The sequence below is a fragment of the Trachypithecus francoisi genome, unplaced genomic scaffold (assembly GCF_009764315.1).
Source record: "Trachypithecus francoisi isolate TF-2019V2 unplaced genomic scaffold, Tfra_2.0 Lachesis_group6, whole genome shotgun sequence".
NCBI lineage: Eukaryota > Metazoa > Chordata > Mammalia > Primates > Cercopithecidae > Trachypithecus > Trachypithecus francoisi.
The window spans coordinates 93970072-93984009 of NW_022681471.1; the positions used below are offsets into that span (position 1 = coordinate 93970072).

Sequence of the window (13938 nt, forward strand, 5' to 3'; positions counted from 1 at the left end):
TGAGATCAGATTTTGCTATCAGATTTTATTTCAAGTTCAGTATGACGTTTTTAGGTGAGGAAGGGCTATGCTTGATGGAAGTTGGACCTATGTTTTTGTGGCTGCTGCTAAGCAAAAATAGAGTGTGCAGAAAGCAGTTTGGCAGTGCCACAATAGGTTAAACAGACTTACCTGTGACCCAGGAGTTTCACTCCTTGGTATATGTACCCCAAAGAATTGAAAACAGGTGTTTACACAAAAACTTGTACACAGATGTTCATAGCAGCACTATTCACAACAGCCAAAGGTGGCAACAACCCACATGTCCATGGACGTATGAGTGGATAAACAAAGTATGGCACATTCATACAATGAACAATAGTATGATAGTACAATGAATAAGAATTCAGCAGTGAAAAACGATGAAGTCCTGATACATGCTACAACCTGGATGAACTTTGAAAATGTGCTGAGAGAACCAATCACAAAAGAATACATATTACATAATTCCATTTATATAAAATATCCAGAATCTGGCAAATCTGTAGAGATAGCAGATTAGTGGTTTCTGGGTAGGGAGGAGGATTAGGAAGGAGGGAGGAAAGAGGTGTGGTTGCTCAATGGGTATGAGGTTTATTTGGGGTGATGGAAATGTTTCAGAACTAGATAGAGGTGGTAGTTGTACAACATTGTGAATATACTAAATGTCACAAATGGGAAATTTTATGCTATGTGTATTTTACTACAAAAAAAATGGAATGTGTGACTTTTGATTTTTAATTCTTTGTGAATCCTACTAAAGTTTAACAGGGCGGGGTGAATCCTGAAAAACACACATGTGGCAAATGCGGGGCAGAGTGGCAACAGCCATCTGAGGTCTGCAAGGTGAGGCTTGTACATCCTGATTGAGATCCCTGGTGCAGGAACCTGCCTCATGTGGGCGCAGCAGCCACACAGGCAGCCGCTCCAGGAGCCCCTGATGCTCTGCAGGGCTGTCAGCAGTTTCAAGTATAGCGCAGCTTGTTTGAAACTCTCATGTAACGCCATGTAAAACTGGAATACTGAGCTGTTTAAAACCCAAGCATACAGAAACCCAGCAGATATAAATTTTAACTGCAGTGAAGCCAGGATAATTTCAGTTTATCCAATGAAAAGGAAAATAAACTTTTATGTTCTGGTGATGCTATAATAAGTTTAGTGAAAGATGTATGGAAAGTTTCTAGTTATTGCTTCACACGTTCTTTTTCCTTGTCCTTGGGAGCATGCCACTTTCTCTTCTTCACGCCATATTCTACTCTCAAAAGGAAATGCTTTCGAATGTTTTTTTTTTTTTATTTAGACAGTGAAAATAATATTTGATTATTACAAAAATTCAGAAAAAATGGAAATACGTTTTATTTTAAAAAGACATCTCAGCCATTCAGGATAATACTATTGATGTTTTGGCATGCATCCTTCTGGTCTTATTTCTATGACTATATGTGTACCTGTATCTTGATTTTTCACTGGGATCATACTACATTTATCAACATAGCATGGACATCTATCATACCAATAAATATCAATCAGTACCATACTTTTCTTTTTTTAGAGATGGGGTCTTGGTCTGTCACTCATGCTGGAGTGCAGCAGTATGATCATAGCTCACTGCAGCCTCAAACTCCTAACTTCAAGTGATCCTCCTGCCTCAGCCTCCCAAGTAGCTGGGATTATAGGTGCATGCCACCATGCCCAGCTTTTTTTTTTTTTTTTTTGGTAGAGATGGGTTCTCACTATGTTGCCCAGGCTGGAGTACAGTGGCATGGTCATAGCTCACTGCAGCCTCAAACTGCTGGCTGAAGCAGTCCTCCTGCCTCAGCCTCCCAGACATCATAACTTTTTTTTAACTTTTAGATATATTCTTCTATAATCTTCTTTTTATTTTTATTTTATTTATTTTTCTTTTTTGAGACAGTCTCACTCTGTCACCCAGGCTGGAGTGCAGTGGCATAATCTCAGCTACCACAACCTCTGCCTCTTGGGTTCAAGTGATTCTCGTGCCTCAGCCTCCCGAGTAGCTGGGATTACAGGTGTGCACCACCACGCCCAGCTAATTTTTGTATTTTTAGTAGAGATGGGGTTTCACCACGTTGGCCAGGCTGGTCTCGAACTCCTGACCTCAGGCGATCTGCCCATCTTGGCCTCCCTAAGTGCCGGGATTATGAGCATGAGCTACCGCACCTGGCCCCAAACATCATACTTTTAATGATGGTGTAGTGTTCCATTTTACACACATGGCATGACTATTTCTTGACCAGTGTTGTAGAGGAGCCAGGGGCTTTACTTGGAGTGGCTCTTTTGTGGTTACTTAGCCCTCTGTCAGTGATGGTTGGTGACTCAGGTTTTCTGAAATTATTTTCTCTTAGTTTTTAAATAATGGTTAGTGATAGCCCTCAAAGCAGAGATGATGGAAATAAAGGCAATAGAGGTTCATAAAAAATCAGCTTAAACCCCACTGACTTTAGGCAGATTTCCTGACTGAGCCCCACTCCATCAGTTCTCTCCACCTTCTGTGTCCCAACAGAAGAGGGATAGAGTAGTATGCAAGAGCATGGGCTTTAGAGCCAGACTACATGGGTTCACATTCTGGCTTTTGTGACATTAGGCAGGTTACTTAACATTTCTCTGCCTCAGTTCACATCTGTACAGTGGGGATAATAGTAGCATCACCTCCTAGGCTAGATGTCAGAAGTCCCTGTTAGCACAGGACCTGGCACACAGTTAGTACTCAACAAATGGCAGAAGTTATTGCTATTACTGTTTATTTAAGTGGCCCTACCAGTTTGTGGCTTTGAAAGTTCTTCTATATGCTTGGACAGTGCAAATAGATAACAGACTCGGAAAAGTTAAAATGCCAGAGAGCCTTTTACAGTGTTTTCCATATAGCGAGCCTCCTGCCAATATTACTAATTGGTTGTCTGACCTGACTTGCTGAAATTCTGGGATCATCTTGGTTGGATTTTGCATTCATTTCCCATTAAAAATACAAAAGCAAAACCAAATTTAAACAAAACAAACAACTGAGGAAACTTGAGAAGTAGATGTAGATGAAATGAATTTCCTTTAGATAGGTCAACATCATTGCTGTGGGCTTTCCTAGACTCTATGGAAATTCTTGACTAGGAGAATCTAGAATTATTAAATGATAATGTCCAGAAATACCTGAAAGAACTGAAAGCATTTATTCTGAAAGACCTCTTTCTAGCAGAAGGCCAAATAAAATTTTCTATTCCTTTGTTTATTCAGGATTCTTGGAAACTGAATTATTTCCAGTAAATAAATTTTCTAGACAGTGGAAGCTTATTCCTGTAACCACATAACATTTTGCATTTTAATCGTTTTGATGTAATTCTTTCTGATGTATGCTGCATAGTTTATGGCTTTCACACAGAGTTACATTGTAAACAATTCAGCCAATTTGTTAGGCCTCGAGTCTTCTTCGTTGATATGTTGTTATTTAGTTTTTTAAGCTCTGCCTAATAATCTCAGTATCATTTGCCTTCTAAAGATGCAGATAGCTATACGCTTACATAGGTCTTTTAACTTTTCATTTTTTTCTCTTATTTTTTTTTCTCACTGCTAGGGTGTGTCCATTTTTACTTTTTATTACAGAAATGTGTGTGATTGCTTTCCCCATCCCAAAACACCTTTCTAATTTATTAACTTAACAATCTTATGTCCCAGGAAACCAGAAACGCAAGCCTGTTACTATTTTGTGTAAGGAAGATTAATAGGCATTGAATAAAGTCATGTACTTGGTGACAGGTTTTTTGACCATTCAAGGTCTTTAAAAATTTACTTCCTGGTTGCAGGCTGTTATTTGGTAGGTGTTTGACTCTGGGCAAAATGCCATTTTATTTATAAGCTACAGTGCCTATGATTTTCCATTCTGGCATTGGTGCCTTCCTGCTGCTCCCAAATTAAGTAGAGAAATTAAGTTTAAAAAAATCACCTGACCTCTGTACAGTTGGTAAAGTTTATAAAATGGAATTTGTATCTTTAAATAGAAGGAGAGGTAAAATACTGTATTATTATGTATCAGCTTATAAATGTTTTTCCATTTTTATTACAGAGACATATTGATGTCTTTTACTGTTGGAAACCTCTCAGAGCAAGAATTTGTAACCATTGTACGTCACTACCGTGCGCCTGAGGACACCTGTTCAGATGTGGATTTCTTAATCGCACTGGCCCACGAAAAGTTCAAGAAAAATATGTTTGAGAATTTCGACAGTTTCATTTATTCCTGTGTATATGAAGATCGAGAAAAGTAAGCTTTTGTTTTATTGATTCTAATCATTTACATTTCTGTGAACCTGAATAATGAAGGAATTTCTATTTTATCAAAAAGTGCAAAAAGAAAATTGACATGTGTCATCATACTCATACTCTACTATTTAGCACAGACACTTAAATCATTTTCGGAGAAGTATTTGGATACAGATATTTCCCAGTGATGGTGAGCTTTGTGTGTGTGTGTGTGTGTGTATGTGTGACATGGCATCTGGTTCTGTCGCCCAGGCTAGAGTGCAGTGGCATGACCTCGGCTCACTACAACCTCCACCTCCCAGGTTTAAGAGATTCTCCTGCCTCAGCCTCCTGAGTAGTTGGGACTACAGGCTCATACCGCCACGCCCAGCTAATTTTTTTTTTTTTGTATTTTTAGTAGAGACAGGGTTTCACCATGTTGGCCAGGCTGGTCTTGTTGATGGAATAGGAGAGGCCCTGTACCTTTGAAAGAATAGGCCTCTCCCTTGCATGTTCTTTTCATTTGTTTCTAGAAGCTTTCAACTGAAGCATAGTAAATCAAAATGTTAAAAGGGTTAATTCTGAGATGTGATCTTTTTACATTATTTTATTACTGATGGAGATTTATACATGTAACTTTTATAATAAACAGAAAATGGAATTTTCAAGCAAACGATCTATAGAATTTCTTTGAAATTATTTCTTCTTGAAAATAATGAAGTTCAGCATAAGCTATTTCTTATATGTTGATTGTCTGCGTGTTGAGCTTCATTAAGTCATTGTTATATACAACTGGATGCAAACATCTTATTTTTTTTTTATTCATCTTACAGACCTGATACAGTGGGGGAGAAATATAAATTTACTGATTTAATCTAGAATTAGAAAAATCTTAGTTCTCACTCTAGCTTCTAGTCCTTATGCTGCACACCACTGCCATCTCTCTTCCTTATGACCTCTTTCCTTATCCCCAAACTTGAAGTCTGCACCCAAGTGGCTAACTGCATACCCTGAATATCTGTGTAGGTCCCATAGTTTGTCTTAGAAATAAACATTTTTTTAATTAATCCATAATGCATCCTCTTTGAGCTTTTATAAAGGTGGTATTTTTCCTTGACTCTTTAAGCTTCCCCAAGCTTCCTAGAAGATGTGTGACCTGAGTTTTGCATGGCCCTTGCCCTGCCTTCCACCCTGGTGGTGCCCCTTCCCCAGAGTGAGAAGTGTGGCCCTCCTTCATTCAAGGAACACTTCTTGGGAACAATGGGGCTGCTTGACCAGATAGCCTGAGGTTCTTCCAGATCCAACAAGCTTTCATTCTAGATATAAACATTCTCATTGCAAAGAAAAGAGCCAACTTTCTTTCCTGTTGGTTCTAATTTTGCTGATGCCTGGAAAAGTGTTGGCTGAATGAGAACATTGGACAAGCATTTCTTTGCCCCCAGAAGACTGGAGAAAATGACTGTTGGGCTGCTCTAGAGAAAACTGCTAGCATCTGAAAAAATTGAAGTAAATATTGAGGCCCCAGCTGGGGCTTCCAGGTTATAAGGTTTGGGTCCAAGGAAAAGAACAGAAAAACACCCTCAAGTCATATCATACTTGTGTTGGAGGCTCTAGATGCCTGTCAAATTAAGAGATGTTTTCAAATATCAGAACCATTTTTGACTAGTGGTCAAGAATGCAGATCAATTATTAGAGCAACACTTGTGGCTGCGGCCTTAATAGGCTGTACTGTCACCAACCAAGGATCTGCATCTTGAAGGAAAAGCCTTTGTAAGGATGGAGTCTGGTGGCCTCTGAAATAGAAAAAGTTGATGAAATATGACTGTTCTTCCTTATGTGAATTCCAATGCCAATTTTCATACTTCCATGTGTACATTCTCAGGAAACATCACAAATGTATTTTCTTTCCTATAATATGTAATTGTTACTAAAGGTATACAAGGTATATAAAAGCTCATTTACTCTGTTTTAATGCAGAAAAAATGTATTACCCACCAAAGACATTAAAAGGCTGTGCAAATCCTCCAGATTACCTCTGAGTGATGATCTTCTAGAATCCTTATTGTCAAGGTAAGTTAGAGTTCCACTCTTGATAGGGATTGGCCTGCATAGTTTTATCTGGGGGACCATTCCTGGTTTTACATCTCCCTTTAATTATCCTTGATTTACCCTTAACTGTTTTGATTATATTATTGGTGACCTACCTCCATTTAAGTGTTACTGAAGGAAAAGTTTGTCTTGATTTTGAATGTTAGAGAGCCTATTACAAATTATTATTTTATCTTTTTAACATGAATACACACTTACATATCCACAGATTCCTGGAGCAAAATGAAATACACAACTTTATTGGTTAGGAGGACATTAGATGTAAAATTCAGGGCAGGTTTTTCAAAGCAGCAGTTCCTGATAGCTACAGACATGCAGTAAGAGAACCTAGGATTATTAGCATGGGGCTCTGTCCTGATAGAGCACCAGATGTAAAACCTAGAGATTATGATGCTGTAAAAGGAGAGCATGGTGAACTGCTTTCTAAAACACATCAATTCTACTGTTGAATCTGACTTTTGATTTCCTGGCATGTCCCTCTCAGCCACCTAGACTCCAGCCACCTCTTATGCGTCCTATAGCATCACTCACTCTAGCTCCTCCTCTGACTTATATATCTTGATAATTCTGACATTTTTGGCTGTGTTCTAGGCATTGTGATCATTGTTTTGGATACATTATCTCATTTACTTTTTGAGTACAGCTTGGTGAGGTCGGAACTGTTATCCTTTGTATCGCATACATAAGGATGCTGAGGTTTAGAGAGACAAGGTATTTTGCCCAGATTCACATAGTGTGGAAGAAGAAGAGCTGTGAATTGAATCCTGAACTTTTCAAAGGCACATCCTCTGCTTCTAATTATTTTGAGTTACTGTCTACAAATAGCCAGTAGATTAGAATGTCTTGACAGTTCTACCTCTTCCTTACTGCCTGCGTCTACTCTCTCCTCTCCATTTCCACTATCATCATTCTTGTTCTGACCCATATTGCTTCTTAAATACTGCAGTGCCACCACATTGGTCTTTCATCCACGAGTCTCTAAATGTTTAAATCCATCTTTACATATAGCAGCTAAGTACCTTCTAAGAGCAAAAATACATGACATCATATTGCACTTTTACTCACAAACCTTCTGTGGTGTCTCTTTGCTCTCTAAGGAAGGACCATCTCTTTAACTTTGAATTAAGCTCCTTCTCCATAGTGGGGCTTAGGGTTGACAGTTGGAGCATTGTTCTCAAATAGGGTCTGAAGTGGGGAGTCCTTGTTTGAGACAAAAAGAGAAACCAAAGGAACAGGTAAAGCCAATTCTATGTCAGAGAACTAGGGTCCAAGGTGTCAGGAGGGAAACCCAGAAGAGGGCAAATCTAGTTGGATGTGTGTGTGCATTGAATCGACCTGGATAATTTTCTAGATTATCAACTCTATTTGTTTTGTTTTGATTTGTTTTTGTTTAACCCTATTTGCTTTTATTTGCTAGCAGCCATGTGAGGGATCCTGCTGTAAAGGAACTGAGATGAAGTAGGCAGGCCTTGGACTCAGAGTTCTTCACAGTTATCATCCCCCACCCCCAAAACTCCCCTTCCTGTTCCCAGTAGTGTAGCCACATGGGCCGTTTAGCATTTTATACATATACCTCCTGCCTTCCCTAGCTCCCCCCACCTTTTTTTTTCCTCTGGCCTTTTCTCTTGCTATTTCTTCAGTAGGCAATAGCTCCCAATGGTTTTCACTTGCTGAAAGCTTGCTCTTCCTTCAAGACCCATTTCAAGTGGCACCATGTCCATGAAGCTCTGTTGCATTTGTTTGGCTGAACCTCAGAGTGATTATCTCCTCCTAAGAATTCTCACAGCACTATTTATGTGTCTCTTTATCCCTTACCTTGTAATGAAGAGTTGTGATTTGAACTTTGATTCATTCAGATGCAGACACTGCTTCTGTTTGATTTACCACCTATAAATAACCAATGGGTTGTCACATCCTGACAATTTTACCCCCCTCCTCCACTCCTATCTCTTAAATTCTTTGAGTCCACTTATTAGCTGTGTGATCTTGTGCATGGGTTTTGACCTGCCTGAACCTCAGATTCCTTATCTCTCGAATGAGATAACATTACCTATTTCCTAGTGGTTAGGAGGATTAATTGAGATAACATACATAAAGTACCCAGCACAGTACCTCATGCAAAGAATTGATTGAGGACTAGGAGAGAAATTAAAGTCAGGGACCGTAGACCACACACTCGGACTTAGAAATGAACTGGAAGAAACCTGTGTCTTTCTATGTAGACGAAGCCATGTTTTACAACAATTGGATCTGAATGCCTTTCACACATTAAGCTGTCTTCTAGTCAGGAAGCTGTGGATGTTTATTAGATTATCTTTTGATGGCCTTGAGGATGAGTTGTCCTGGAAAGTCCAGTAATGTGGGAGCCTGGCCTCTGGAGGACCTACATGTTTCTTATCCAGTGCTGAGGCCACCAAGTCATCATCCTCTCATTCTCTCAGCAGACTGTTTTGTCTTTGCCTTTACGATTTGACATTAAATGCAAAAAGATTGTTTCAGAACTTGCTTCGAAGTCGTCTCAGTCTCTGAACACATCTGTCTCCAAGCCCAGCTTAGCTTTGAGGAGGTCATCCTGCTCAGCTGCTAAGCAGACCATGTTCAGTCTAACTTTGCCTCTAATTGTGCAGTGACCCTTCTCCACACTCAGGGGAAACTTCAGACTAATCAGATTAGAAAATGTCTCATTCCCATTCCCCTCTCCCTCCAATATGCCCTGCCATGATTTGGGTCACATGCTTGGTGTTTTGCATCATCTCTGCAGATTCCTTTCAAAGACTGCCCTAATTCCTAATGGGCCCATCAGCCTGCAGCTTACATTTATATTCTGCATTCTTATTGTTCCCCACAGACTCCACAGGTTTTACAGAGCCCTGACCAGAGTCTCTTTCTGCACAGCCCTCCTTATGGCACGCTAAGCCAGAGCCCCCTCTGACGTCTGCAGTCTCCCGTGGGAGGCAGGCATGGAGCTTGTTGACTTTGTTCAATGCACGCTCTTGCCCAGTAGTAGTTTTACCTGCCTTGGGATGAAGCTAGGCAACTGTTGAGCAGCCGTGTAACCTGCTGTGTGAATTCACATCAGGAGATGAAAAACAATATGGCTAAAGGGTTGGATGTTTTCTTTCACCCAGTAATTGTTACCCATGTATTTCTCCTAACCCTATATTTTGGTACCAGGATTTTCCTTCTACCCCATTCCCATTTTTCTTGTAATTCAGCTTGGCCTTTTCCTATTATGTTAGCATAACTCAAACTGGAATCAAGACTTCAAAATCTTTTTGTATCTGGTTATGTCAGCCCCTGTCAGTTTGTGCTGTGGGAGCTGGTATAAGGTCACCTTACATACCAAGCAAATTCATTTCATTAATGTACAGAGCATCAGACTCAAATGTTCTTATAGTGGTAGCGATTATCCATTAATAATAGGAGTGACACTTTGTATTGATGTAGTGCTAAGGGCCTTAGAATATTTTACAAATTTTTGAGCATATTAAAAGGTACATTTTAATTGACAATAGGCATTATTCTTCATTTCATAAGTGTAACTCTGAGGTATAAGGAGAGTCTTTCACTGAAGACTGTGCTCCAGGCCAAGATGAGCCTCTAATGGAAGCAGAACTGCAACTCCCTAAGATACTCTAAGCCTTTGCCTCTATCTGAGCTTCTGGGGGTAGGGACTAGATATCGTTTATTTTTGCAGCCTCAAAAACTTGTCCTGTGCTAATGCACTGGACACGGGGGAGAAAAACATGGGCTTGGTATCCACCAGAGCTGCTCCTGCCTCTGCAGGTCAACTCTACTGCTTCCTTGCCATGCGATTCTTGGGCATTTACTCAACCCCTCTGAGCCTTCATTTGGATATTAATGTTCCTCTGTAATAATAAGCAAGAAATTGTGATTCTTAGACCGTAAGAGGTAGAGGGAATTCTGAAGTCATTCCATTCTGTATTCTTCGTGGGACTGGGAAGGAAAGAGGCAGCCTTCTCCCCTAATTGTGGCCTTCTGAATCTAGACTTGGAATAACTAGAGATTCAAGTGCAACTCTTTCCCCAACAGCTCTGTCCTGAGCTAGACTTTTATAGTTGGCTTTGGGTTCCATGGAATGCCTTAGAACTGGCCTCCCAAGAGAGCTGGTGCCTCATCCAGAAATATCAGTTAAAATGGAAAAAGTTAACAGGGCTTTAAAATCATCTCATTATAGTCTACCCAGCCCTACCCCCTGCCCCGCTCCCAGAGGCAGGGTTAGGGCTCCTGTGATTTCACCCAACAATACCTGGCAGTGAGGGTGAAGGGCAAGGCTGAGCCATGTGGTAGCTATTGTGGCAGAGTGTTTGGTGTACTGATGAAGTTTTCAGAGAGAAGCCCCTTCTCTCTGTCTCTCCCTTTTTCCTACTTAGTATGCTCTCTCCTCTCACTCTCTCTGTCTCTTTGTCAGACACATCCACCCACCCAGATGCTTTCTACCTTTTCAAATGTAAGGGAATTTCTAGTTGAAAAGATTTTTCTTTTAAATCCCAAACCATGTGGACAAACAGAGTATCGACTCTATGTACAGTCCTTACCTGGCAGCTGTGACCCACCTCACAGAGATCTGTGCTGTAGTCAGAATTGGAATTTAGAGGCATGACTATTTAGAGATAACCAGAGTTACTTATTGGCAACTTGACGCAGGGGCCCAGAGCTCCACCTCTTCTCAAATGTCTGGCCTTGATGACTTTTACCAGGTGTTTCAGGATGCACCCCTGGGTTTGTTGGGTAATGGACTGAAACCAAATACAACTGAGTCAAAAATGGATCTTCACCATCTTCTCTCCCTCCAGACCATTCCCCTAAATGATGGGGTGACCTTTGCAATAGAGGAGAAGAAGGCTCCTCTTCAGCAAAATACAGCTGCCACTGAGCCTTTTACCTCTACCAGGGGTGGAAATAGAGCAGCTCAGGATTATTCCCCTTAGCAAGGAGATGGATGGCTTCTGTGGTTTTCAAGCCATTTATCGTTTTGGGGAGGGAGAGTATGAACATCAGTCAAACGTCACATCAGACTCAGTTCTAAGAACTCCCACCTAGCAAGACATCAGGAAGCATGTTCGAGGGGTCGTATTATCTAGAAAGGAACCAGAGGAATTGCCTTCCCTCCCCCTTTTTCCACAAACATGTCTCCGAGTTTGTGTAGTGGAGAAAATGGTGGATTCGTGAGTATCAAAGGGAAAGAAAATTTATGGAGGTTTTAGGAAAACACTTTCACACTGTGAGCTAGGACTTGAAAGTAAGAAGGCTGACTTTTTAACAAGCGTAGAAACACTTCAAAGCCAGAATTAGTGCTGCCCTTTAGGGCAGTCACCCTGGAAGGCTGCACACTGATTCCAACAATGTGGCCATAGAAAGTTCTTCTTTGGAATTGCCTTCAAAGCCTTTTGAAAAGAATTTCCTCCAGAGTGGCAAATCTTTGTCCTTTGACCATGGATCAGAGTTTTAACAAGAGCCAATGTCGTTTGGAGAGGAGTGAAGCAGAGGACTCAGGTGGAGAATTGGGACCACGTTTTTTATGGAAAGCACAGCATGGCAATGAAATAAGGAGATTTATCTTCTATACGACTCATAGGCTTTTCCAGATTATTTTGAAAGGATGCCTAGGATTTGGTAAATGATGCTTCTAGCCATGAGACAGAGGGAGGCCTCCCTCCTCGATGGCAGACTTGGGGAGATAACCTTCAGGGGTAACTGTAGTCACTGACTGACTGATTTGTTCTCACTCCTGTAATATTCAGACCTTTCTCTGAACTGCTTCCCCTGCCTCCTCCTCCTCCTCTGACCTATACTATTGTTAGGACTGGAGATCTTCCTTATGTCCTGATTCTCTCCTTACAACCTCATCTAGCAAGCATGGTGTATATTAGAGTGCATGTTATATAGTAAATGATGGCATGAAAAATCACCTTACGTCAGTGGCCCAGGAGGCTACGGGCAGAATTTGGAGCAGGGAGGAAAACTGAGAGACTCATTCCTCCTGAATATACTCCTGACTAGTAGCACTTCTTTCTTTCCACATCTGACTTTTACATGTTTACTCCCTGGAAAATCATGTCTCAGAGTCTCTCATCTGCTTTTACACTCCTTAAAATTTTATTTGTATCAAACTGACATATGTTGATAGTCAAAAATTATCAAATCATTCTAAAAAGCTTATTTCAACAACAGCAGTCTCTGGCCACATTCTTCTCCACCCCCCAGACCCATTCACAAGAAGGAGCCACTTTTAGCACTTCTAGCTGCTTCTGCTATTTAAAACAGCATGTACATATTGAGTGCACTGCACATGATACCATAATTGATCATTTGCAGATACTGTCTGCTAACTTCCTGTTATAGTGACTGAAAATTTAGCTTAATATTGATTTCCATTGCTATTTATTCTTTTGGAATGCTCTTAGGATCTTCTCTTTATTCCTGGTATTCTGAAAGTTCATGATGAGAGAGAGAGAGAGGGAGAGAGAGAGTGTGTGTGTGTGTGTGTGTGTAACTATATATGGATTCATTGTGCTTAACACCCTATAGGCTCTTCTAGTTTGGAGTCACTGTCCTTTGGTTCTGAGAAATTTTCTATTAATTATTTAATAATTTCTTCTCTATTATGAGAACTCCTATTGCTAAGATTTTAAGGCCAAGTGTGGTGGCTCACACCTGTAATCCCAGCACTTTGTGAGGCCGAGGCAGGAGGAGACTTGAGCTCAGGAGTTCTCGGCCAGCCTGGCAACATAGTGAGACCCTGTCTCTACAAAAATAAAAATAAAAAAAATTAGCCAGGCATGGTGGTGCATGCCTGTAGTTGCAGTTACCCGGTAGACTGAAGCTGGAGGATCACTTAAGCCTGGGAGATCGAGGCTGCAATAAGCTATAATCATGCCACTGCACTCCAGCCTTGGCAACAGAGCAAGACTCTGTATGAAAAATAAATAAATAAATAAATAAATAATAGAAAGATTTTAGATCTCTCAAATTTGGATATTTTCTCTCCCAGATTTTCTTTTTCATTAGGATGCATTTACTAAGGGATTTGCTTAAGTTTGTATTCCAGCCCTTCTACTGCGTCTTTTACTATCATATTAATATTTTTCATTCCAAGAGCACGTTTTTCATCCAGATATTCCTTTCTTGTAGTCTTCTGTTCTTTTTTCAGGAATGTAATACATCCTCATATCTCACATCTTTCCCTTCGTTCCCTGAATTGCCATTGGTTCCTTTTTTTTTTTTTTTTTTTCTGTTGCTGTTTTGGCTTCTGTCTTTAATGTTGGATGCTTTGGTCGGGGGAAGGGGTTTGTTGATTAATGGATTTCACTGCCCAGTCAACTCCTGAGGCTTCCTTTTATTAGAGAATCCCCAGAAGCTGGAATCTGGAGATTTCTCTTTAACCATTCAGAATATGGAGAGAAGAATCCTACCTTCTCCTGCAACGATAGCAGGGAGGGTGTGATGGGGGAAAGGGAGAGTTTAAGCATGGCCACTGGTATTCTAGGAATAGAAAAGGGGAAGGAAGGCGCCTGACCGCCCTCGTCTTCTACACTCCAT

The 13938-nt window shown here is 40.6% G+C and overlaps 1 protein-coding gene across 1 annotated transcript in view; it reads left to right on the forward strand.

The window, feature by feature from the left end:
• EFHC2 (EF-hand domain containing 2) overlaps positions 1-13938 on the forward strand; it is a 209759-nt gene that overhangs the window by 169779 nt on the left and 26042 nt on the right. Inside the window, 2 exon segments of the mRNA XM_033201359.1 lie at positions 4091-4288; positions 6244-6336. Coding sequence (XP_033057250.1) covers positions 4091-4288; positions 6244-6336 — 291 coding nt within the window.